The 27907-nt window shown below is 32.6% G+C and overlaps 1 protein-coding gene across 1 annotated transcript in view; it reads right to left on the bottom strand.

The window, feature by feature from the left end:
• The window catches only part of LOC142341841 (dynein heavy chain domain-containing protein 1-like), a 37810-nt gene extending 17172 nt beyond the window's left edge, over positions 1–20638 (bottom strand). Inside the window, exons 1-3 of the mRNA XM_075393105.1 lie at positions 20563–20638; positions 11888–12360; positions 2254–3148 (exon numbers count right to left, since the gene is read on the bottom strand). Coding sequence (XP_075249220.1) covers positions 2254–3148; positions 11888–12360; positions 20563–20623 — 1429 coding nt within the window. The 5' untranslated portion in view covers positions 20624–20638. The remainder of the gene's footprint in view (positions 1–2253; positions 3149–11887; positions 12361–20562) is intronic.
• Positions 20639–27907: the final 7269 nt, after the last annotated feature.

The following is a 27907-nucleotide window of genomic DNA, read 5'->3' as shown; positions in this document are numbered from 1 at the left end:
ACGTTGTAAATCAATGTTTTAGGACTCAGTTGTTTTCAAGAATTCTAGAGTAGTCGTTTTTATTCCTTTTATAAGAGGAGGACATTTTAAACCTTCAAGTTGGAAAAAGCTACTCTTGAATGATTTTAGAACAAACACTAGTTGCAATCGATCATTTTAAAGCACAAGCTTAACAAAAATTTAGAAAGCTTGCTGCAAAAATATCGATTCAAAACAATCTTTGTTCTAAAATCGTCCAAAGGTAGCCTTTTGCAAATTGGAAGTTCAAATTGTTCTCTTTTTTAAAAGAAGAAAAGTAGTAGCAGATAAATGCAAAATATGACGAGCTTCGTCTAAACATTAATACATTATGATTTAATTTCAATAAAAACACATATTTTTTGTTGTCAAATTGGATATTTATACTTTTTTCGACATTTTTGTTGGAAATCTGGTGAATTTCTCTAGACATTTGGATAGAATTTCTAAAATTAATTTGAACTCAAAATTTTATTTTCAAGACAAAGTTTTTAATTGTGATGAGAAATAAACACGTGGTTTAATTTTAATGGTTTATTTGTCTTCTTTCTTCCGAGGAGAGCAGTTTTACCACACTCTCTCTTGAAATTCAGAACACGAGAACAAAAGCTTCTTCAAAACCATAACTGGTTGCCTTATTCTTGTGAGAAAATTCTTGGTTAATTTTTGTAAGCAAAAGAGGAAGACGTTCTGAACCTTCAAATTTGAAAAGGCTGCTTTTGATAAATAGCTACTTCCGAAATTTTACAAACAGCTGGGTCCCAAAACTTGGATTAAAAATGTTTGCCTAAAGCGTTAAAATAATTTTACTTACAAAAGCTACCAGAAAACTTGTCACTAGTATAACCGGATCAGGGTCTACCATTCTGAATTTTTTCCTTGAACTTTATTCTATGACGCTCTAAAACATAAAAGCTATGTGCAACCTAGATATCGGCAAATAAACATAATTTGCGCTAACACGTATAAAAAGTGTGATATGATTTTGAGGAAGCTTTTCTTTCTGCATTTCAAGTGAAAGGGGTTTAAAGTGTTTTCCTGTGCTGAGAAAACGAAAAAAACAATAAAGTTTACACCTTTTTCATTTGTCATCATAATTTTAAACTTTGCATTGAAAATATATTTTTGTGGCCAAAATAATGAGAGAAATTCCAAATGTCGAAAAAATATTTCTGGAAGATCATTTTTCAAGACAAAAAGTAGGTGCTTTTTAATCAAAATGATGTTCTAAGTTATGCCTGAAGACGAAATATTATTTTACTGACAAAACGATATCCCTAACTTTTGAAACTACGCTTAAAACTTTCTGCCAACAAATCTGTTATGTTCACATAATTAGTTTTCTCTCTAAATATATTTACATGTTGTTTTATTTACAGTTTTATTTGCTTTTTATGTCACAAAGTGATATAATTAGACTTAAAAACGATGCTCTGCTGAAAACAAAACTAATAAAAAACCGTTATCCCATATGGACAACCGAGAACAATCTTAAAAAGGGCTCAAAAACATGACATGATCACATTTTTGAGGAATTTAACATCAACGAATTGCCTCATTAAAATAGTATAAATATTTATAACTAATATCTGAACATGGTCGTTGCCCACAAGTTTTATTTTTGAACCTGGTTTTGCAACTAGGCCGCTGGAATAGAAAAATCAAACAAACTCTAATAATTTCTCTTGAATTTATAAAAAGAAGAAATAAAAAATCCGATAGCTTTTAGTAATAATGACGTTTAATACCGACAATAAGTCTTCACAATTGAATGAGTTTAAATTGTTTAGATAGGCGCTGTTTTTCATCGAATAATTTCATCATTAGCAAAAATTATTTGTACTGCAATCAATCTCTTTATTCTTAATTTTATTCCATTCGTTTTGACAGTGCTGCTTTCTATACAGAAGTTTTGCTTGTGGTTAATAATTTAAACCGTTCACTTTGACACTTTTGTTTGTAGTGCAGTATTTCCGATGAATCGTTGATTATCATAGACCAACACTGTTTCTAGCTTTGGGAATAGCCATTTGTGTGATTAAAAGCTATTACATTCCGCTGACAACAGTTCTGTAAAAGCTGTTTTGAATTGTGAAACCAAAGCATAAACGTACTAATTGCCACATCCCCCGGCCTCATTCAGAGCAAGTAATGGGGGACTGGATGTGAGTTGCGCGTATATATAACGGAGTGTTTCTGCTATCACAATCAAACAAATAAAAAAATTCGACTAACCGTCCAAAGTGATAGAATCGGCTCTTTGAACGATCGGCACCAACCCAACTGTTTCTAACTCTATCAGCAGTTTGTGCAAGTGGCAGAACGCTACATTGAACGAAGGTGTGGAAACCAGCAATCTATCTTCCAAAAACAACCTCACACTGCTCATTCTGTTCAAGTTCGCTCCACGGCGCCATTGCAAAAAATTTTTACGGAGTTGAAATTGGTGGAAAAATTTCAATTTCCGCAGAGTTTTGTAAATCAAAGCCTCTCTGTGAAATTCCGCAAGGGACATTGATTCCACAAATCCGTCATTATGAACGCGCAAAATTCCAAAATTAGACATTAAGTAATGCTCTCCTTTTTGGTGGGACTTGCTAACCATTTCCAAATTGTAAGGCTCGTCGGCGCTAATAGGTCGAAGACCAACAAATTTTGCAATTTTCAAATGGTTTGCTTTCATCAAATGCTGAGCATGTGCGACTCCTGGTATTTCGCCACTAGAGGGCGAGTTGAGATCATATTCTGGTGCTGCTTTTGGTCGTCCTATTGGTGGTATGACTTTGTTTTTAGTTCCAGCAAAAGCAGCCGGTTCTTTTGGCATTTTGTACAAGTCCATATCCATTAGACGGCCCGTACTTCTTTGAGTATCTTGTTTGTTGTGAGACACTAAATTAGCCCCAAAAAGAGAATTCTGAATATTCTCTAACTGCGAGACATTCTGGGTTTCTTCAGCCGCAATTTCAAGGGCAATTATTGGAATCAGCTCATCGAAATCTCGAAGGAGAAGCCCCGTTTTCTGCTTGAACAGTTTTTCCCGGATTTTTTCCTCGTCTGAGGTGTAAATTTCCGGTCCGCCGTATTTGTTAAAAGCGTCCACTTTCAACGTTAGCTTGCTGTCTTGAGAATCCTGAAGTATATAGATGAACTAATGTTAACAGCTTTTCACAAATGGACAATTATGCAGTTAAATTTAAACCCGTACCTAACTTTCAGAGTAATTCAGTATACTGAATCAGCAAATTTTTCAGAAACCATTTAGTACTGTTTTAGAGTCTATTCGTGTCGCATTTTGCTCAGAAATATTCTGATTCAGACTGTGAAGCAGACTCTGAAATATTCTGATTCAGACTCTGAATCAGACAATGATTTTTTAATTCAGACTCTGAATTAGATTCTGATTTATCTCTGAATTAGGTTAAAGTCATAACTAAGTTCGTGAGCCAAGCTAGGTTTTACCATTGCTTTCGCTCTCAGGAACCAAAGCGGAACAAATGTTGACTTACAATAGATCTTACAGATCTTACAATAGCAGATCTAGCATTTCTATTCAATCCAAAAGCTACATGTTATGCAAAATAAAGAAAAGAATAAAGACCAAGAAAGCCAAAAAAGAAAAGGAAAGTGACTAAGAAAAATATTAATATGCGTTGACACTTTTCTCTACAAAGTCTCTCCCAAAACTTGCGATATCGCAATAAATGCTTTAAAACTGTTATATCATGCGTGCTCAATCGATGACAACCAAAAGAGACCAAAGTCATACACAGAAAATAAATACCCAGTAAAGAATAAAAAGTGGTTGAAGAACCAACTATAAACAAAAAAACACTTCATTTGTTTCAAAGCTGGCCTACTAAATATTGAGGTTTATCCTTTTAGTCTCACTTTGGCCTATATTAATCAATTTCCATCAAAAAGAACATAAAAACATTCGATTTCCGTCAAAACAAACAAAATCAAACAACCGCCACAGATACTAATACTGCACCAGAAAACACCTCAAAAGCAATAAGAACTTCATTAAAAAGCATTCGAAAAGTGTTGAACGACCTTAAGGAGTTCAAAACGTGATCAACAAGTCTGATATATGCAAAAGATGTTCAGAAAAGTGCATGGAATTACAATCAATTGTTCCGACTCCACTTGTGGGGGGACTATATACTCAAATGGGTTTTTTTGTTCAGTCAAATTTGGCCGATTGATATAATCATCGCAGAGGAATGTGAGTGGTATCATTAAAAAGCTGGTCCATTGCAGATTTCGAAATCAAACAGATTTTTCTTAATTGCGTATTTTCCGAGAAGCTATCGAGGTTTAAAATTTTGTTTGAACACGTGATATTTTGCATGATTTTGTTGTTTGGCGTAATTTTTGTTCAAATTAAGATTTTTTTTCTGAAAAAATATTAATTCAAAATTACAATTGAACATACAAAAAGAAACAGTTTTGGTTGGCCAATAGACGAAAGGCGATAGAAAGGCTAGTTCTGGTCTCATAGAGATGTTTATTATATTCATCGCAAATTGATTCGACATTTGTGAGTGAGACTATATACTCAAATGGGTTTTTTTGTTAGGTCAGTTTTGGCCGATTGATATATTCATCGCAGAGGAATGTGTGTGGTATCATTAAAAAGCTGATCCATCGTAGAATTCGAAATCCAGCAGATTTTTTTGAGTTGCGTGTTTTTCGAGATATCGAGGTTTATCGCAGAGGAATGTGAGTGGTATCATTAAAAAGCTGGTCCATCGTAGATTTCAAAATCAAACAGATTTTTTAATTGCGTATTTTCCGAGAAGTTATCGAGGTTTAAAATTTTGTTTGAACACGTGATATTTGGCATGATTTTGTTGTTTGGCGTAATTTTTGTTCAAATTAAGATTTTTTTCTGAAAAAATATTAATTCAAAATTACAATTGAACATACAAAAAGAAACAGTTTTGTTTTGCCAATAGACGAAAGGCGATAGAAAGGCTAGTTCTGGTCTCATAGAGATGTTTATTATCAAAAATATTCAATTTGAGAGCTGTTTTTTTTCGAAAACTTTACTTTTTTTTTGTTTTTCGTCACTTAGGGTTTAATCAATTTTCATATCAAGGTTCCGTCATTTACAAACGTCATTTAGATTCAAAAGATGCCAAATGAACAAAAATTTTTGAAGGAATTAATCATATTTTTCTGGCTTCGACTCTGAGTTTTCCTAAATTTTAAAGAAAATTTGATTTACATCATGCTATTTTATTAAACATTTAGGGTCCTGTGACATAGACTCAATGACTAAAATTGTAACAAATGTCTTTGTGGGCATTATGGGGATCTATCTATTGCTTTGAGTGTGGACAGCTAATGGCTGTCAGGAATTTAAAATAATTTTTAGGAACCATTTTTTGAACATAAACCAACCTTAACTTTATTTCCGTGAACTGTAAGTCAGTATCAGTAATGACAGTGCCATTTTCAGTATCACTTTAACCAAATTGATTCTGGTTGGCGGTTTTATGTTCTAAATATTGGTTCTATAGATTTGATGCCACGAGCTTTTATAAGTTTTTTTGTTTTTGGATAGTTTTTTTTCGTAATTTTCGTTCCCTTTGAAATTTTATCAGATTATCTTAACATTTATAGTTCCTATTTGCTTGGTGAATACGTTTATTGAATCAAATAAAGTATTGAGGGAAAAGCTTACGGTTCAAATTGATTCGACATTTGTGAGTGGGACTATATACTCAAATGGGTTTTTTTTGTACAGTCAATTTTGGCCGATTGATATATTCATCGCAGAGGAATGTGAGTGGTATCATTAAAAAACTGATCCATCGTGAAATTCGAAATCAAACAGATTTTTTTGAGTTGCGTATTTTTCGAGAAGATATTGAGGTTTAAACTTTTGTGAGAATACGTGATATTTGGCATGATTTTGTTGTTTTGTGTAATTTTTGTTCCAATTAGGATTTTTTCTATAAAAATATTAATTCAAAATTACAATTGAACCTACAAAAATAAATTGTTTTGTTTTGCCAATAGACGAAAGGCGATAAAAAGTCTAGTTCTGGTCTCATAGAGTTGTTTATTATCAAAAAAATTCAATTTCAGAGTTGTTTTTTTTAAAAAAAAAAAAGGTATTTTTTTTGTATTTCTCGTCACTTAGAGATTAATCACCTTTCATATCGAGGTTCGTTTAATGACAAACGTCATTTACAGTCAAAAGATGCCATGAACAAAAATTTTGTTATCAAAAAATTGCTCATATTTTTTTGCTTCGACTCTGAGTTTTCGTAAATTTTAATGAAAAACTGATTTACATCATGTTATTTTACTAAAATATTAGGCTCCTGTGACATTGACTCGATGACTAAAATTGTAACAAACGTCTTAGTGGACATTAAGTGGATCTATCTTTTGCTTTGAGTGTGGACAGCTAATGGCTGTCAGGAATTTAAAATAATTTTCAGGAAACATATTTTGAACATTAATCAACCTCAGATTTAATTTTAAGAACTCTGAGCCAGTGTCAGTAATGACAGTGCCTTTTTCAGTATTACTTTAACCAAAATTAGTCTGGTTGGTGGTTTTATCTTCTATCTATTGGTTTTAAAGCTTCGATGCGACGAGTTTTCACGTTTTTTTTTTAAATTTTGGATAATTTTTTCGTAATTTTCACCTGTTGAATTCCTACAATATTATCCTAATATTAATAGTTCCATTGGTTTAGAGAAGACGTTCATTTGATCACAGACAGTTTTTTCAGAGAATAGCTATTGGATTAAATCCTGCTGTGTTTCAAACCAATGAAATTGTCTACTGAACTTTTGTGTTTAGCTTGTAATTGTTGTTTTTTTCATGGTTGTAGGACATATTGTGATGTCCTATTGATGACTTTCGAAAGACAAACAACTTTTTCTGCACATTGAAGCAAAACTTGGCGTATCCATTGATTTTCTTTGAAAGCTATTGAATTTAATGGCATTGATACTGCGAGTTTTCTCAAAAACTTCGTGATTGTTATATATTTGTTCATATTTGTTGATTTTTTGAAGTCAAACTGTTAAGAAAAGAATTCTATTAATGTCAAAAAAACAATTGAAAAAAGAATCGTTTTTGATGAAACGTTTTTTTTTAATGGCTTCGACACTTTTATCGCTCATTTTTTTCGAATTTGCTGTTTTCGCCTGTTTTTTCATTCTTTATGTTGCCGTCAAATGCTGACCAGTCTCATAAGCTTAATCAATGCAGGTAGTTTTATAGCAAATAATCCTAAAGTTTATGATATTCTACGTTTTCAAAATTTTCATAATAATTTTGTGAGTTGTCATTATTTGGGTTTCTTTTTTTCTTTTAGCACATTCGCGTAATAACTGATCTCAATGATTTTCAAATTCGGCTCAAGTAAACTTATTTCCTCTTTCAGTGTAATTTTAGCTGGATTAGTTTAAAAAAACAATTGAAATAAGAATACATAATATTCAGAAAATAGCTAATGATTTTAATGACTTCAAAAAATTGTGTTTTCGCAAATTGTTTGTAATTTTTAAGTTTTCAGCATTTTTAGGCCGTTTCGATGACCTTGTGTAGACAAAGACAGGCCCTATTGGTTTCGTAATGACTTTTTAGTTGACTTATCAAGAATTATTTTATGAAAAGTTATTGATTTTTCGTACTTTTGAAATTATTTATTTTAAAAAATGCCGATTGAGTTTTTAATTTCGCCTCATTTTTTCCTCTTTTTGTGACTTGTTACCCAGTCTCAAAAAATATGATTTCCATTTGCTCTGAAGCCAGGAAAAAGTAAATTAGTGTAGTTAAGGTTTTTCCCGATTGTATTTTTACGTTGTTACTAGGTGCATTTAAATTTAGATATTGCTTTTTTGCCGCGAAATTTGCTTTTGCTTATTTCCTTGTTTGTTTTTTTCTCGTAGTCTTTGTAATTGCAAAGCGAGAGAGCACTGGAATGAGGCATGCATTATGTAATTCAAGTAGTAGTTTGTTTGTGTAACGATTTTTTCAAACGAGCATCTTTGTTGTTATTATAGGTGAGAAAAACCACACAAGCCAAAAAGTAAGTCCTAAAAATAAAAACTTATGCCCAAAGGCCACATTTGGTATAGAAAGCTTGGTCAACTAGCAAAAATTTTGTAACATCTACTTTTCTGGCTACATTTCAGAACAATTGATCCTTCTCTATCAAATTTTACGAGCGCCATGTTAGTTTACATCCTGCTGAAAGAAAGTTTTTTAAATTAAAATTAGATCCCCATTAGTCCACTTTGAGTAGAAAAAATTTTAGTAAATCTATTGCAAAAACTTAACTATTCAACGGAAAAGCCTTCATTCATTTTAAGTATTTCTGTACCCAGTTTTCAAACGGAATTAATCACAAAGCAATTTTGCATTTTATTCTGCAGAAACTGGAAATGAAAATAAATTATTTTGTCTCAAGTCGATGTAATTTGATAAGTTTGAATTATATTGTACCTTGAGTCGAATTATATCATTTGAAATTAAACTTTAATATATTAAAATTCACAATAATTCCTAAATTATATTTTTCTTAATTTTTGAGATAAAACCTGAGTAGCTGCAAAGTTTCAGGATAAAACACGTTTGGAAAAGTTGTTAACTGGGACTGCAAATGTCTGAGATGCGAAATTCTGCAAAATTTTTTCCATATCAGTAAAGAAAGCGTCTGAGAAACAGTGATCCGAAGAACACAGACAAAGAGTCTCAAAAAGAACGATCAAACTCGGCATTGCTTTGACATTGCTCAGCAACGACTACTAACGATTAATTTTTGGATATGGGCATTGGTTAGCTTTAATTGATTTTCGTTCGTATCAGTGTGTTTATTAGCGAAAAACTATCTGGTTGTTTAGTTTTTTGGCTTCTGTGAAAAACAAGGATATGAAATCTTTCGTTCTGCAGAGATCTGTTCAGTTACAAATTTTTAAATTTTGGAGTTGCGAATATCCAAAAAATAGCAAATGGCTCTCCGGCGATGTAATTTTTTGACGATGTTTAAGACAGGGTTCATCATTCGTTTGTTGCCTCGGAGATCAACTTTTATGCTCTAAGCTACGATAATAAAAAGTAGCAAGGAAGCTCGGTATTGTGCGATCGCACATAAGGTTCCGAACCCGCTCATCCACAATTTTGGCATAATTATCTACCAAATGAGGAACAGATAAAAAAACCCAAAAATTCAAGTAATTTTCATTTAAAAAACTATGAACGAAAAGGTAGCCTCCAAAGCAAATAACTCAATGCAGTAAAAAAAATGCACTAGATTGATGAGACATTAATATTAAGAAATCGAGTTAAGATGAACAGCAACATCAAAAAACAGCAACAAGCAATAATTACATCAAAATTTTAATATCCGTTTTAAAAAACAAAAACTAATAACAAAATCAATATAGCGTCGGATAAAACTACTGAAACTAAACAAAATGACTTGTAATTCACCATAAAAGATATGGGACCTGTCCATAATAAGGCTTAGTAGCAATGAGACAAAAGAGAACAAAAACAGTAAGTTTAAAAAATTCGCCAATTTTTTTTTAAAATTAATTTCAACGTAAAGAAAACCAATATAAACTAACATATCCCATAGCTTTAACATATCCCCAATGCACTAATACCAATGCTTCTATAGTAGGGCATTAAGACCACTCCTCATTTAATTTTTTTGCGGTTAAAAAAGAACATTAAAAAAACAACAAACAAAAATTCGACTGAAACCTGCCAGAAAACGCTCTCGAAGCCATGCTTTTTTCGACCACCGATAAATTAGAATGCAACCTCCCATTAATGAGACTAGGTAACAAGTAGGCAAAAAAAGACAAAATTGAGTAATACTTTGATTTTTTTTGAACAAAAATTACTTCCAAAGTCATGAAACCATTACTTCCATTAATTACAAAATGAATTAATTAAATAAATTCGTACATTCGTCCAAAGGAAGCCCTTGAGAGCTGCAATTATCCGGAATATGTTTTACGTCCACAAAAAGAACGTCAAATATGACAAAAAATCTGTTTGTGAAAAACCCGTCTCGAAGCCAGTAAAGTCATTACGATTCCTTTGAAAACATAAAATTTTGTGACAACAATCCTATTTGACAACTGCCCCTGGCATCAAAATTGTCAAATTTGATCTGTATTAAACAAAACTAGCTAACAAATAGATAATAAAAAGAACAAAATTCCCATTAAAAGGCAATGAAATTTATCATTATACAGGAAATTTCATATGACTAAAACGACAAGTTCGAAAAAACAGTTAAAGACCAAATTAAAAAATTTAATTAAATTTGTCATGAAAGTAATGTCGAATCCGTTAAAACCATAATTTATATCTTTAAAGATTTAATATGTTCAATTGTGCCTTACTTTGAACGCAAATAAAGTATGTGAATGCCAATTTGAACGCCAATTGTATGTGAACTGTGCCTTATTTTGAACGCCAATTATATGTGAACTGTCAATAAATTGATACTGTAACAATACTAGAAAACGTGAAAAATGGTCAAAAACCTAAAAATGAAAAAAACGCGAAAGCTAGTTGTATCAAAGCCAGAAAAAAATAATTTAAGGCGTAAAACCGCAAGAGATATTAGATTTTTTCAATGAGCAGAAAGAAGAAGCATTATTTCTTTGCTGACACTAAGCTACAAGTTGACCAAACTGAGAAGAAAAAAGAGTCAAGTTTCAATAAGCGATAATGTAATTAAAATTCTAAAATTTTTAATAGTCAAAATGACCATAAAATATCATTATTAAGAGTCAAAAGTGTGTGCATTAACTTGGGGCTGCTTAGGAAGCGAATTGGATCTATCACTAACGAGCTTTGGTTTGAAATGTTCTGTTCTTTAATTAATATAGAAAACGATCTTTTGTAAAAAAAAAAGACCTACTGATTACAATCCGAATTCTTTTTAGATTGTAACGGTCCAAGATTGGTCCAAAACTATCCCTGCCAATGCTGTTCGTCCATTAGGAACAATTTTTTTCTTTTGTTATAAATAAACATAATTTGTAAATTAAAAAATCACAAATAAGTGCTGCGTTTTTTATAATCAAAGAGTAAAATTAGCAAAAACGGCAGCGTTTTAATTACAGGGAACTGTCATTGGAAGTTGAAGTAGGAATAGCCCTCTTTTGAGTCTACAAAGACTGTGTTAATGGTGTTTGGGTGTGTACTTCCGGCAAAACTAATCAAAGTGGACTAAAGAAGCTTATTTGGTGCTGTTTATGATGAAAAATGCTAAATTTTGGAAATATTTAGCCAGAAATTTTGTCAAAAAATTTAAATAATAGAAGTCGACAGTATTTTTCTGTCTTTAAAATTAAAATAAACCACACTATTCTTCATTTCAAAACTTTGACAATTTTTAGCGAAATTGACGAAGTTTTAAGCAATAATTTCGGAAAATGAGAATAATTACAACGGAATTCGCTCTACTTTTCTCAGAAATATAAAGCTCTATAACTCCCTGTTAAAAACGAAAATAATAAAATCTTTCTAATTCCTCATTCTACGCTGGACGATCTTTCCAATGATACCAGTCTCAACTCTCTACGATGATTATATCGATCGGCCAAAAAGGTTTGAACAAAAAAACTCATTTGAGTATATAGTTCCTCCCCCTCAAGAGGGGTCGGAATAAAAATGCTAATCGATTGTTTTTGCAGAAATTTTATATTATTTCTATTAGTAAAAGCAGTCATTTCCTCATTTGAAATTAGTCTATAGGGTGAATTGCCGGGAGTAAATCTATCAGAAATATAGTATTAAATTACAGTAAAAATTACTAGTTTATATTAGTACCCGTATTATTAGTAAAACTAATTTTTTCAATAGTTTTTTTTACCTCTAGGTTATTTGTCGTAGTTGCGTTTGAGCGGTTTTGCCGTTTGTATTCATAATCCACAAATGCATCAGCGCTGAGGAGTTTCACAAACTCAAATTTGGGGAAAATCTTGTGCACTTTCAGCCTCAAATCAGCCAAAAAATTCTTCTGTAAAAACTCAGCGCTCGAAAATTCCAGTTGAAACAGCAGCCTGTACGTGTAATGTTCCAATTGCTCTGTAACATTGTTGAATACAACCTTCTCATCGACTAAATACTGCAAAAATTTCTGCAATTTTTGCCAATTTTGAGGAGATCCGTCTGAGAAAAGGTGAACAAAAACTTTGACAATGTTTGTTGACAGTTGTTCACTTTCAGGTGTAGATGGTGTGCTCGACTGAATATTGTTTTTCCCAACAATGTCTTTCGTCTCCTGAATAAGTTGCCCGAAACGCTCATCATAGATTGTTTTAGGATTTAAATCAATTGACATTGCTAAAAATGAATCCACAACTTTTAAAACAAAATTAGAAATAAATCTATATGAAACTCAAACACACAGCACAAATAGTATGATTTAGTATTCCCTTAAACAGTTTTCACTTGGATAAATTATCAGGAAACGATAATCTGGTACACATTTCTTTTTTAAAAAAGGTGTACTTTAATAAGCCGAACGTTTGGATTTTTCAATATGAAGCCACACGGTTTATTGTATTCTCGTAGAGTGCACTATGTACTTTTGAACACATGCATGCAAAATAACACGTGCGTTACAGCATTGAAAACCATTCTAATAAGAGAAATTTTTCAGTTTCACCTTCAGTATAATCCAAACAACGCTGTGTATAACCCAAATGTGTCAATCTAAAGCTGATTGGATAGCACAAACATTTTTTCCGGCAACAAGTCATATTGAATGATACTTTACAAATCATTTAAGAACAGTTTGTGTTGTTCGTTCTCACCTGATGAAGTGAGACTCCGTTTGTGCTGCCCCCTCCCCCCGCAAACGGAAAAGATCCGAGAACAATAATCGTTAAGAGAGTTTGACTCTAATAAAAAAGTGCAACCTCCGGAGTTCAATAAACTGTTCCTACCAGATATAGTGAAGAGAGCATATATTTAAATACGCAACCGTACCTTTAGTGGCAGTTAACATGTGATAAGACAACATTCTGACGAATTCATATCAAAAACATTTATTTTGATCTATTGATTACCCGAAGTAAGTTCTCTAGCAGAACCAGCAAAGTTTCTCAATTCATCTTTATATAATTTTGTATAGATTGTGATTCTAATGAAGTCAGTGAGAAAATCTGTCATTTGTTGAGAGATACGTAGCTATGTTTGAAATGTACATCAGAGTTCATATCATTCATTAGCAGGGTCACGCAACTTCGTTTGAAACACTAACAGTGCAAGATTAAAATTTCTGCAAGAGAAATTCATAGAGTTGACAGTTGAATAGGGATGTTCATCAGATGTTTAAAAAAATACAAGAAATCAGCAACCAGTCAACAGTGTCAATATCGCTTTTTAATCAAATGTGATGCAATTTAATTTTCAGATTAAGACAGTGTTAACAAAGGGGATTGGCATCCACTGTGTCTCGCAGAAAATTGATCTAAACTATCAAAAAACAATTTTTCATAGGGATATAAGAGTAACATATGAATTGAGAGCAGGATTAATAACTTTGACTTCTAATAGTTAGGAGAAAATTAGAGGAATCAGAATAAAAAGGCGTACAAATTGATTGTTCATTTCGTAAGACTTTCTATGTTAGAGATGGTTACCAAAGCTAAGTCACCAAAAAGACGTTATAAATTAACAAGGAGGCTCGTTAATGAGCGTTCGCACATGATGTCACGACCCGAGTTCATCTACATTTTTTACTTAACTGTTAACCAAATGAAGAAATAATCAAACATAGATCTTTGATTTTAAAAAAAACTAAACACAAACTACAAAATGAATTACAAAATGCCCTGCCTCATTACAGCACTCAAGAAATCGGCCATTACTAAGACTACGGGATGCAAAAAAAAACGAACAACAAAACAACAAAACAATCATCACAAAAAATCAACATCTAAACTTAGTAACAACGTCAAAATACAACCAGATAAAAATTTAACAACACAATTTTACTTCTTTGTTACTACAAAGCAGCTGAGAATTCATATTAAGGAGACTGTGTAACAAGTTGACAAAAAGAAGAAAAATTGGCGCTAATTTCGAAAATCAACCAAAGTTTTAAACCAAATGTTTTCAAACCTCCTAAAAACCATTAGCATTTAACAAAAAATATCTAGATAAATTTACTAAAAAGTCGTTAAGAAAACAATAGCACCTGTCTTCGGTTAGAATAAACCTCAGAAACAGACTAAATGGGAAGAAAAAATGAAAAAAAATGCTAACAATTTGCGAAAACACAAATCATTGAAGCCATTAGTATCTTTCGATGTAATCTGAATATTGCTTTTTTTGGTTGAAACGCTATTTAAACTATTTCAGTTAAAATCATTTTGAAAAATTGAATATGTTCATTTAGGCCTCATTTGAAAATCCTTGCGATTTGTTATTACGGAAATGTGCTTAAAGAAGAAAAAAATGAACACAAATTTCAACACTAACAAAAGTTTTATTAAAGCAACGCGCAGTGTCCAACAAAAAATAACAGTGACAGCGTGATATCAGTAGACACGCCAATATGCAAAGTTTAAGGATGTGGATTTGGACTACCGATGATGAGAATTATATACAAGTTGAAAAAAATTGCAAAAAACTAAAAATTTTTAAAGAAAGTTTGAAAACAAACAAAAACGTAAACTTTAAGGGTTTATGCTATAAACTTGCTGAATTGAGTAACTTCTTCTATTCAACCATCAGTTGGATGCCTATAAGACCTCTCGCCATTTTAAGAATACACATGCACAACACAAAGACCACAGAAACATGCAAAAAGAGCAAATTCGCGTATTGTCCAACAGAAACCATCAGTGACGACGTGATATCATTAGACACGCCAATATGCGAAGTATAGGGAAGTGGATTTGGACTACCTATGAAGAGAAATATATACAAATTGACAAAAAGTGCAAAAAACTTAAAATTTTAAAAGAAAATTTGAAAACAAAGTAAAATCGTAAAGTTTAGGGCTTTATGCTTTAAACTTGCTGAATTGAGTAACTTCTTTAATTCAACCCTCAGTTAGATGCCTATAGGAACTCTCAGCATTTTACGAATACACAAAACCACTGAAACATGCGAAAACAGCAAATTAAAAAAATGAGAGAGAAAAGTGTCGAAGCCATTTAAATTGAACTTTTCAGATAAAAAGTTTCTATACTGTAAATTAATTTTAACAGCACTGGAATTCTTGTTATTCAAAGAGTATGACTTCAAAAAAAAAAAAAAAATCGAAAATCTAGCGAAAACCCGTAAAATCAACGCTATTAAATGCAAAAGCTTTCAACGGAAATCAATGAATCGCTAAGTTATGTCTCGATGGGAAAACAATTATGTTTGTAGATCATAGGAAATGCGTAAGACATCGCAATGAGTCCTCTGCCTATGAACACAACAAAAAAATCAGGCAAAAACCAACTTCTCAGTAGAAAATTTAGAGAAGAAAGTGTCAAAGCCATTGAAAACATAAGATTTTCCCTGAAAGTTTTATCTTTCATTCATTGAACGATTTCTCTAAGCCAATGGGAACTGTCAAAAATAAGATAATGTAAAAAGATTTCAAACGGCACTAAATTTAAGAAAAAGTAACCAAAAACAAAAAAAATTATGAAAAGTCGTGACATCGATGTCATACAGGCAACAGTTAGGAGATAAAACAGCTAATTATTTCAATTTTAGTGGCAGTAGTAAAAAAGCGGGGGTCCTGTTTACATTGAGGATGACTTAGGGTTCATGGAAACAAGTTTAATATTGGCTAATATTCCAAACAAAATTTCAAAAAGTTCTCCGTTTTGAAGTCTTAACAGCTATTAGCTGTCTGCTCCAAGCTCTAGATAGTTTCAGTTAATGGTAACTAAGGAAGCCTACTGCACTCTAAGTCAGCGACTCCATGCCATAAGACTGCAAAATTTTACTGAAAGGTTAAATATCTTTATTATACTGAAAGGTTAAATATCTTCACTTGGGCCTAATTTGAAAAGCATTCGGATCTGTTATTACGCGAATTGGGATCTGCAATTACACAAAAAAAAGAGAAAAAAAACACAAATAATGATCACTCACAAATTGTTTATGACTAAGGATGTTGCCCCACAAAAAACATAAGCTGCGTCATAAAATCAACAAACACGTTAACGTTTGAGTTACAAGGAAGCGGAGGGGACCTCTAAATGATAAGAACAAGTTAGAAGTTGAGGAGAATAACAAAATCTGAAAAGATTTAAAATTTTGAAAAGAAATAGCTTAATCTTTGAGATTAACAGCTATAAGCTGACAACATTGAAAAATTTTGAAAAGAAATATCATAATATTTGAGATTATTATCTATAAACTGAAAGCATTTAAAAATTTTATTAAATGCTTATTCAAAAGCTGATGAGATCTCTCATAAAGAAAAAACAAGGAAAAATAGCAAATTCAAAAAAATTGAGACCGAAAAGTGTGGAGGCCGTTTTTTAATGAACTTCTTCGTAAAAACTTTTCAACTGTCAAGCAATTTTTTCAACAACAAAGGAATTCTGTTTTCTGACAAAATGACTGCGAAAAACAACAAATATGACCAAATATAGAAAAACAACTCAATTTTTGAGGAAACCTGCAGTATCAAAGCCATTAAAGCTTTCAACTGAAATCAATAATTAAAAATCTATAATATGTTTTGCCTCTATGGGAAGGCAAAAATTTGTTTCAATCTCAAAGCATAAATAAGTCATCATAATAAGTTGTTTGGCTATGAAAACAGGAACACATGGAAGCAAAAACCAAACAATCAGTAGAGAAGTGAGAGAAAAAAGTGTAGAAGCTATTTAAAACATAAGTTTTTCCCCTGCAAATTTTGTCATTGATCAATTCAACGTATTCTCTAGGACAAGTGGAAATGTGAATAATAAAATAATGTGATAAGATTTCAATAGGAACAAAAAATACGAAAAAAACTAAAAATTAAAGAAAAATATGAAATGGCGTGACATCGATGTCATAAAAACAATAGTTAGCAGGGTCACGCAACTTCGTTTGAAACACTAAGAGTTCAAGATTAAAGTTTCTGCAAAAGAATTTTATAGAGTTGACAGTTGAATAGGGATGTTTCAAAACCCATCAGATGTTTAAAAAATACAAGAAATCAGCAACCAGTCAACAGTGTCAATATCGCTTTTTATTTAAATGTGATGCAATTTAATTTTCAGATAAAGACAGTGTTAACAAAGGGGATTGGAATTCACTGTGCCTCGCAAAATATTGATCTAAAATATCAAAAAACAATTTTTCATCGGGATATAAGAGTAACATATGAATTGAGAGCAGGATTAAAAAATTTGACTTCTGATAGTTAAGAGAAAATTTGAGGAATCAAAATAAAAAAGGCGTACAAACTGATTGTTCATTTCCTAACACTTTCTTTTTTAGAGATAGTTACCAAAGCTAAGTCACGAAAAAAGAGCAATGCTGCTCATGAAAAAAACAGTCTGAAATGTGGGGGAATAATAAGAAAAAGGATAGCTGAGAGCAGGCTACTCTAGGCCTAATGCTGTTCCGCCGCGACAACGCAGGAACCACAAATAATTCTATGATTATTAAAGCTAAGTTTTTTGTGAATACTCAGTACCTAACAAGATAAATTAAAGAGTAAAAAAAACTTTGGTCTTTTCAGTTTTATCTAAACAGCGGCTTTCAAAACGTTTGAGTTCAAGTCGACACATAATCTGCTTAACTCATAAAAACAAAAACAATCATCAAATTAATGGCATCAACATTTTGGATCTTTTCCGTTTGTGCCCCCCAGTACGTTATGCTCCCCCCAGTGACAGAGCACGTGTCATTACATAGTAAATCATTATGTAAAAATATTGCACGTGCGTCTGGGGGTTGCAAATAATATGCACCCACTAAGCTGGGGGGGCACAAACGGAAAAGATCCAACATTTTTATGAACCCCATTGAGAAACTGAAACCCCACTGACAGAAACAAAGGAAAGAAACTTGAACTAAATTGATTTTTTTCTCGTAAAATGATCCATGTTAGGTATCATTGTCATGAGTGTCTTTGATTTGTTAGTAAAGCATACTACTGCTTTCGAATGGGAAGATACCAAAAAATGACATTTAGCATTAGACCTTGTAACTAAGACGAACTAAAACATAGTTTAAATAACACCCCCCTAGAATGAGCTTTGCAGGTTTATTCCGTTTCATTTTTGAGATCATTTCCGTTTGTCTCCTTTAGTATGATATGCTCGCCCAATTTACAGAGCATGCGTCATTATACGAAAAATTATGTTATAGTTAAAGAATGGCACGTGCCTCGCGGTTGTGCAAGTTTTATGCGAGCTCTAAGCTAAAAAGCACAAGCGCAAAGCTTCCCATTTCTGAGATCATTCTTCGATATTCAATCCAAATTGCTTCGCTGAGTAAATTTCTTAAGCTATCCGATTTAGTAAATAGCCAACAAGATCAAAACCGCCGAGAGAAGTTATATATTAACAAGGAGGCTCGTTAATAAGCGTTCGCACATGATGTTCCGACCCGAGTTTATCTACATTTTTTACTTAACTGTTAACCAAATGAAGAAATAATCAAACATAGATCTTTGATTTTAAAAAAAACTAAACACAAACTACAAAATGAATTACAAAATGCCCTGCCTCATTACAGCACTCAAGAAATCGGCCATTACTAAGACTACGGGATGCAAAAAAAACGAACAACAAAACAACAAAACAATCATCACAAAAAATCAACATCTAAACTTAGTAACAACGTCAAAATACAACCAGATAAAAATTTAACAACACAATTTTACTTCTTTGTTACTACAAAGCAGCTGAGAATTCATATTAAGGAGACTGTGTAACAAGTTGACAAAAAGAAGAAAAATTGGCGCTAATTTCGAAAATCAACCAAAGTTTTAAACCAAATGTTTTCAAACCTCCTAAAAACCATTAGCATTTAACAAAAAATATCTAGATAAATTTAGGAGAATTAGAAGTTGAGGAGAATAACAAAATCTGAAATGATTCAAAATTTTGAAGAGAACTATCATAATTTTTGAGATTATGAATTATAAGCTGACAGCATTGAAAAATTTCATTAAATTCTTATTCAAAAACTTATGAGACCTCTCAGAAGAAAAAAACTGGGAAAAATAGCTACTTCAAAAAAAATTGAGAACAAAAAGGGTCGATTTCGTTATCTTATGAAATTCTCCGTAAAAACTTTTCCAGTGTCAATTAATTTTTTTAACAACAATGGGATCCTTTTTTCTATCAAAATGACTTTGAAAAACAAACAAATATGATCAAATATATTAAAACAACTAATGCTGTGAGAACATCTGAAGTATCGAAGCCATTAAATTCAATAGCTTTCAGCTGAAATCAATGAATAATAATCTGTAATAAGTTGCGCCTCAATGGGAAGGCAAATGTTTGTGTCATTGTGAAAGTAAAAATAAGTCATCACAATAAGTCGTGTGACTATGAAAACAGGAACACATAGAAGCAAAAACCAAAAACTCAGTAGAGAAGTGTGACTAAAAAGTGACGAAGCTTTTGAAACATAAATTTTTTCCCTGAAAATTTTATCATTGATCAAATGAACGTGATCTCTAAGACAATGAGAATTTTCAATTATATGATAAACGTGATAAGATAATGTGATAAGATTTCAATGGGAACAAAAATTATGAAAAAACAAAAGTTAAAAAGATATATGAAAAGTCGTGACATCGAAGTCATAACGACAATAAACCCGCTACATTAAACCGCTAACTGGATTAATATTGGTGGTCGTAGAAAAAGGGGGGTATTGTCAAAAGTAAGACTGACTTAGAGATCATAGAAAAAATTAAGATTGGGTAATGTTTTAAAAACTTTTTTCGAAAATTTATTTTTAAAGTCTTAACAGATTATTGTTTTGTCAACGCGAGGAAGTGCAATAGGACTACAAAATGTTTTTTAAAGTCTAAAAAAATCATTCTGAAATGTGGAGGAATAATAAGAAAAAGGACAGCTGAGAACAGGCTACTCTAGGCCTAAAGCAGTTCCGCCGCGACAACGCAGGAACCACAAATAATTCTATGATTATTAAAGCTAAGTTTTTTGTGAATACTCAGTACCTAACAAGATAAATTAAAGAGTAAAAAAAACTTTGGTCTTTTCAGTTTTATCTAAACAGCGGCTTTCAAAAAAAACTTTTGAGTTGAAGTCGACACATAGTCTGCTTAACTAAAAAAAACATAATCATCAAATTAATGGCATCAACATTTTTATGAACCCCATTGAGAAACTGAAAACCCACTGAAGGAAACAAAGGAAAAAAACGTGATCTAAAATGATTATTTTCTCGTAAAATGATCCATGTTAGGTATCATTGTCATGAGTTTCTTTGATTTGATAAGAAAGCATACTACTGTTTTTGAATGGGAAGATAAAATACCAAAAAATTCCATTTAGCATTAGACCTTGTAACTGAGACGAACTAAAACATAGTTTAAATAACACCCACCTAGAATGAGCTTTGCAGGTTCATCCCGTTTCATTTTCGAGATCGTTTCCGTTTGTCTCATTTAGTATGATATGCTCGCCCAATTTACAGAGCATGCGTCATTTTATGAAAAAATATGTTATAGTTAAAGAATGGCACGTGCCTCGCGGTTGTGCAAGTTTTATGCGAGCTCTAAGCTAAAAAGCACAAGCGGAAAGCTTCCCATTTCTGAGATCGTTATTCGATATTCAATCCAAATTGCTTCGCTGAGTAAATCTCTTTAGCTATCCGATTTAGTAAATAACCAACAAGATCAAAACCGCCGAGAGAAGTTATATATTAACAATGAGGCTCATTAATAAGCGTTCGCACATGCTGTTCCGACCCGACTTCATCTACATTTTTTAATTAACTGTTAACCAAATGAAAAAATAATCAAATATAGATCTCTGAAATTAAAAAAAACCTAAACACAAACTACAAAATGAATTACAAAATGCCGTGCTTCATTAAAGCGCTCACGAAATTGGCCATTTATAAAACTACGGGATAAAAAAAGAAATAAACGTAGCCGGCAGAATACCGGAAACGACTCGAATCGTCGTGCAAAATAATTTCTACCCTAACTTGGACAAAATCAGAATGTCGAAAAAAACACTAGAAATAACAAAACTAGTAGACCAATATAACATAAAAATCGTTAAAATTTTTTCAATTCAGGGGTGTGGGTAGGTGTTGGTGGGGGATGGGTTGGTATGTGGCGTAGGGGTAGTTACGTTGCGGGGGGGCAGGTAGGCACGTGGAGGGTATGTACGTTGGTGGGGGGGGGGGGGGGGGGGGGGTTAGGTACATGGAAAGGGGGGGCTGTAGTTTTTTGGAGGAGGGGGGTAGGTAGTTAAGTGGGATCAAATTTAATCAAATTGACCTCTTCACCTTGAATTACAGACTCTTACCATTTGCCATACCCTACAAACAAAGCTATTGTTAAAGTCCAATGTTCGAAAACAGAAGTCAACAATCAAAAACGGAGGTAAAAGCTCGAATAGAAAGAAGTCAAATTTCAAGTCATGAACAAACTTGCTTTCTGCTAAAAAAAGCTGTAGAAAATCAATACTCCTCTTTGAGTTGTAACAAAACAACAAAACAATCAAGGCAAAAAATCAGCATCTAAAATTAAAAACATTTAGTAACAACGTCAAGATACAATCAAAGAAACCTTTAACTACACAATTTTACTTTTTCGTTACAACAAAGCAGATGCAAATTCATATTAATGAGATTGTTTAACAAGTCGAAAAAAAGAAGAAATGTGGGCGCTAAATTCAAAAATCAACTAACAGTTTTAAAACAAATATTTTCAAACGTCTTAAAAACCATTAGCTTTTAACAAAAAAAATCATAATAAATTTACTAAAAATTTGTTAAGGAAACAATAGCACCTGTCTTCGGTTAGATTAAACCTCAGAAACAGACTAAATGGGAAGAAAACTTGAAAAAAATGCTAACAGTTTGCGAAAACATAAATCATTGAAGCCATTAGTATCTTTCGCTGTAATCTGAATATTGTTTTTTTTTTGTTTGAAACGCTATTTAAACTATTTCAATTGAAACCATTTTGAAAAATTAAATATGTTCATTTAGGCCTCATTTGAATATCATGGGGATTTGTTATTACGGAAATGTGCTTAAAGAAGAGAAAAAGGAACACAAATATTGACCATTAACAAAAGTTTGTAAAAACAACGCGTATTGTCCAACAGAAACCATCAGTGACGACGTGATATCATTAGACACGCCAATATGCGAAGTATAGGGAAGTGGATTTGGACTACCTATGAAGAGAATTATATACAAATTGACAAAAAGTGCAAAAAACTTAAAATTTTAAAAGAAAATTTGAAAACAAAGTAAAATCGTAAAGTTTAGGGCTTTATGCTTTAAACTTGCTGAATTGAGTAACTTCTTTAATTCAACCCTCAGTTAGATGCCTATAGGAACTCTCAGCATTTTACAAATACACAAAACCACTGAAACATGCGAAAACAGCAAATTAAAAAAATGAGAGAGAAAAGTGTCGAAGCCATTTAAAGTTGAACTTTTCAGTTAAAAAATTTCTATATTTTAAATTAACTTTAACAATATTAATTTCAGAAGTATGACTTCAAAAAATCAACAAATTTTTTGAAAATTTTTTCGAACACCCGTAGAATCAACGCTATTAAATGCAAAAGTTTTCAATGGAAATCAGTGAACCGCTAAGTTATGTCTCGATGGGAAAACAGTGATGTTTGTTGTTCATAGTAAATCAGTAAGACATCACAAGGAGTCCTATGCCTTTGAAAACAACAAAATAAATTCAGGCAAAAACAAATTTCTCAGTAGAAAATTTAGAGAAGAAAGTGTCGAAGTCATTTAAAACATAAGTTTTTCACTGAAAGTTTTATCTTTGATTCATTGAACGTCTTCTCTAAGCCAATGGGAACTGTCATTAATAAGATAATGCAATAAGATTTCAAAAGGCAATAAATTTTTTTAAAAAATAACTAAAAAGTAAAAAATATAAAAATGAAAAGTTGTGACTTTGATGTCATAAAGACAATAGTTAGGAGATAAAATAGCTAACCAGATCAATTTTGGTAGCAGTAGAAAAAAAAGGGGGTCCTGCTTATAGTGAGGATGACTTAGAGTTCATGGAAAGAGGTTTAAAATCGGCTAATGTTCCAAACAATTTTCATGAAATTCCCCGTTTTGAAGTCTTAACAGCCATTAGCTGTCTGCTCCAAGCACTAGATAGGTTCACTTAATGGTCACTAAAGAAGCCTATTGCAATCTTAGTCAGCGAGTCCATGCCATAAGCCTACAAAATTTTTAAAAATCTCATACAGAAAATTGAAATTTCGTTATTAAACTGAAAAGTTAAATATCTTCACTTGGCCTAAGTTTAAAATCATTCGGATCTGTTATTACGCGAATTGGAATCTTCAATTACGCGAAAAAAAGAAAAAAAATACAAATATTGGTCACTCACAAATTGTTTATCACTACGGATTTTGTCCCACAAAAAATATAAGCTGCGTCACAAAATCAACAAACACGTTAAAGTTTGAATTACAAGGAAGCGCAAGGGACCTCTCAATTATAAGAACAAGTTAGAAGTTGAGGAGAATAACAAAATCTGAAATGATTCAAAATTTTGAAGAGAACTATCATAATTTTTGAGATTATGAATTATAAGCTGACAGCATTGAAAAATTTCATTAAATTCTTATTCAAAAACTTATGAGACCTCTCAGAAGAAAAAAACTGGGAAAAATAGCTACTTCAAAAAAAATTGAGAACAAAAAGGGTCGATTTCGTTATCTTATGAAATTCTCCGTAAAAACTTTTCCAGTGTCAATTAATTTTTTTAACAACAATGGGATCCTTTTTTCTATCAAAATGACTTTGAAAAACAAACAAATATGATCAAATATATTAAAACAACTAATGCTGTGAGAACATCTGAAGTATCGAAGCCATTAAATTCAATAGCTTTCAGCTGAAATCAATGAATAATAATCTGTAATAAGTTGCGCCTCAATGGGAAGGCAAATGTTTGTGTCATTGTGAAAGTAAAAATAAGTCATCACAATAAGTCGTGTGACTATGAAAACAGGAACACATAGAAGCAAAAACCAAAAACTCAGTAGAGAAGTGTGACTAAAAAGTGACGAAGCTTTTGAAACATAAATTTTTTCCCTGAAAATTTTATCATTGATCAAATGAACGTGATCTCTAAGACAATGAGAATTTTCAATTATATGATAAACGTGATAAGATAATGTGATAAGATTTCAATGGGAACAAAAATTATGAAAAAACAAAAGTTAAAAAGATATATGAAAAGTCGTGACATCGAAGTCATAACGACAATAAACCCGCTACATTAAACCGCTAACTGGATTAATATTGGTGGTCGTAGAAAAAGGGGGGTATTGTCAAAAGTAAGACTGACTTAGAGATCATAGAAAAAATTAAGATTGGGTAATGTTTTAAAAACTTTTTTCGAAAATTTATTTTTAAAGTCTTAACAGATTATTGTTTTGTCAACGCGAGGAAGTGCAATAGGACTACAAAATGTTTTTTAAAGTCTAAAAAAATCATTCTGAAATGTGGAGGAATAATAAGAAAAAGGACAGCTGAGAACAGGCTACTCTAGGCCTAAAGCAGTTCCGCCGCGACAACTCAGGAACCACAAATAATTCTATGATTATTAAAGCTAAGTTTTTTGTGAATACTCAGTACCTAACAAGATAAATTAAAGAGTAAAAAAAACTTTGGTCTTTTCAGTTTTATCTAAACAGCGGCTTTCAAAACGTTTGAGTTCAAGTCGACACATAATCTGCTTAACTCATAAAAACAAAAACAATCATCAAATTAATGGCATCAACATTTTGGATCTTTTCCGTTTGTGCCCCCCAGTACGTTATGCTCCCCCCAGTGACAGAGCACGTGTCATTACATAGTAAATCATTATGTAAAAATATTGCACGTGCGTCTGGGGGTTGCAAATAATATGCACCCACTAAGCTGGGGGGGCACAAACGGAAAAGATCCAACATTTTTATGAACCCCATTGAGAAACTGAAACCCCACTGACAGAAACAAAGGAAAGAAACTTGAACTAAATTGATTTTTTTCTCGTAAAATGATCCATGTTAGGTATCATTGTCATGAGTGTCTTTGATTTGTTAGTAAAGCATACTACTGCTTTCGAATGGGAAGATACCAAAAAATGACATTTAGCATTAGACCTTGTAACTAAGACGAACTAAAACATAGTTTAAATAACACCCCCCTAGAATGAGCTTTGCAGGTTTATTCCGTTTCATTTTTGAGATCATTTCCGTTTGTCTCCTTTAGTATGATATGCTCGCCCAATTTACAGAGCATGCGTCATTATACGAAAAATTATGTTATAGTTAAAGAATGGCACGTGCCTCGCGGTTGTGCAAGTTTTATGCGAGCTCTAAGCTAAAAAGCACAAGCGCAAAGCTTCCCATTTCTGAGATCATTCTTCGATATTCAATCCAAATTGCTTCGCTGAGTAAATTTCTTAAGCTATCCGATTTAGTAAATAGCCAACAAGATCAAAACCGCCGAGAGAAGTTATATATTAACAATGAGGCTCATTAATAAGCGTTCGCACATGCTGTTCCGACCCGACTTCATCTACATTTTTTAATTAACTGTTAACCAATTGAAAAAATAATCAAATATAGATCTCTGAAATTAAAAAAAACCTAAACACAAACTACAAAATGAATTACAAAATGCCGTGCTTCATTAAAGCGCTCACGAAATTGGCCATTTATAAAACTACGGGATAAAAAAAGAAATAAACGTAGCCGGCAGAATACCGGAAACGACTCGAATCGTCGTGCAAAATAATTTCTACCCTAACTTGGACAAAATCAGAATGTCGAAAAAAACACTAGAAATAACAAAACTAGTAGACCAATATAACATAAAAATCGTTAAAATTTTTTCAATTCAGGGGTGTGGGTAGGTGCTGGTGGGGGAGGGGTTGGTAGTGGGGGTAGGGGGTAGTTACGTTGCGGGGGGGGGGGCAGGTAGGCACGTGGAGGGTATATACGTTGGTTGGGGGTTAGGTACATGGAAGGCGGTCGGTTTGTCTCCTTTAGTATGATATGCTCGCCCAATTTACAGAGCAGGCGTCATTATATGAAAAATTATGTTATAGTTACAGAATGGCACGTGCTTTGCGGTTGTGCAAGTTTTATGCGAGCTCTAAGCTAAAAAGCACAAGCGGAAAGCTTCCCATTTCGGAGATCATTCTTCGATATTCAATACAAATTGCTTTGCTGAGTAAATTTCTTAAGCTATCCGATTTAGTAAATAGCCAACAAGATCAAAACCGCCGAAAGAAAATATATAATAACAAGGAGGCTCGTTAATAAGCGTTCGCCCATGATGTTCCGACCCGAATTTATCTACATTTTTTACTTAACTGTTAACCAAATGAAGAAATAATCAACCATAGATCTCTGATTTTAAGAAAACTTAAACACAAACTACAAATTGAATTACAAAATGCCCTGCCTCATTGCAGCGCTCACGAAAGTGGCCATTTATAAGACTACGGGATAAAAAAAACATAGCCGGTAGAATACCCGAAAACGACTCGAATCGTCGTGCAAAATAATTTCTACCCTAACTTGGACAAAAACAGAATATCGAAAACAACATTAGAAATAACAAAACTAGTAGACCAATGTAACATAAAAAGCGTTAAAATTTTTTCAGTTCAGGGGTGTGGGTAGGTGCTGGTGGGGGAGGGGTTGGTAGGTGGGGTAGGGGGTAGTTACGTTGCGGGGGGGGCAGGTAGGCACGTGGAGGGTATTTACGTTGGTGGGGGGGGGGGGGGGTTAGGTACATGGAGGGGGGGGGGGGCTGTACTTTTTTGGGGGGACGGGGGGTTGGTAGTTAAGTGAGATCAAACTTAATCAAATTGATCTCTTCACCTTGAATTACAGACTGTTACCATTTGCTATACATTACAAACAAAGCTATTGTTAAAGTGCAATGTTCTAAAACAGAAGTCAACGATCAAAAACGGAGGTAGAAGCTCGAATAGAAAGAAGCCAAATTTCAAGTCATGAACAAACTTGCTTTCTGCTAGAAAAAAACCTGTAGAATATCAATACTCCTCTTTGATTCGTAACAAAACAATGAAACAATCAAGGCAAAAAATCAGCATCTAAAATTAAAAACATTTAGTAACAACGTCAAAATACAATCAGAGAAACCTTTAACTAAACAATTTTATTTTTTTGTTACTACAAAGCAGATGGGAATTCATATTAATGAGACTGTGTAACAAGTCGACAGAAAGAAGAAATATTGGCGCTAAATTCGAAATCAACCAAAAGTTTTAAACCAAATATTTTCAAACCTCTCAAAAACCATTAGCTTTTAACAAAAAAATCATAATGAATTTACTAAAAAGTTGTTAAGGAAACATTAGCACCTGTCTTCGGTTAGATTAAACCTCAGAAACAGACTAAATGGGAAGAAAAAATGAAAAAAATGCTAACAATTTGCGAAAACACAAATCATTGAAGCCATTAGTATCTTTCGATGTAATCTGAATATTGCTTTTTTTGGTTTGAAACGCTATTTAATCTATTTCAGTTGAAATCATTTTGAAAAATTGAATATGTTCATTTAGGCCTCATTTGAATATCATTGGGATTTGTTTTTACGGAAATGTGCTTAGAGAAGAGAAAAAGGAACACAAATATTGACCATTAACAAAAGTATGTAAAAACAATGCGTATTTCCCAACAGAAACCATCAGTGACGA

This window comes from Convolutriloba macropyga, chromosome 1 (assembly GCF_964194025.1).
Source record: "Convolutriloba macropyga chromosome 1, txConMacr16.3, whole genome shotgun sequence".
Taxonomy (NCBI): Eukaryota; Metazoa; Xenacoelomorpha; order Acoela; family Convolutidae; genus Convolutriloba; species Convolutriloba macropyga.
The sequence above is the reverse complement of the archived record's forward strand: the minus strand, read 5'-3'. Positions and strand labels throughout refer to the sequence as shown.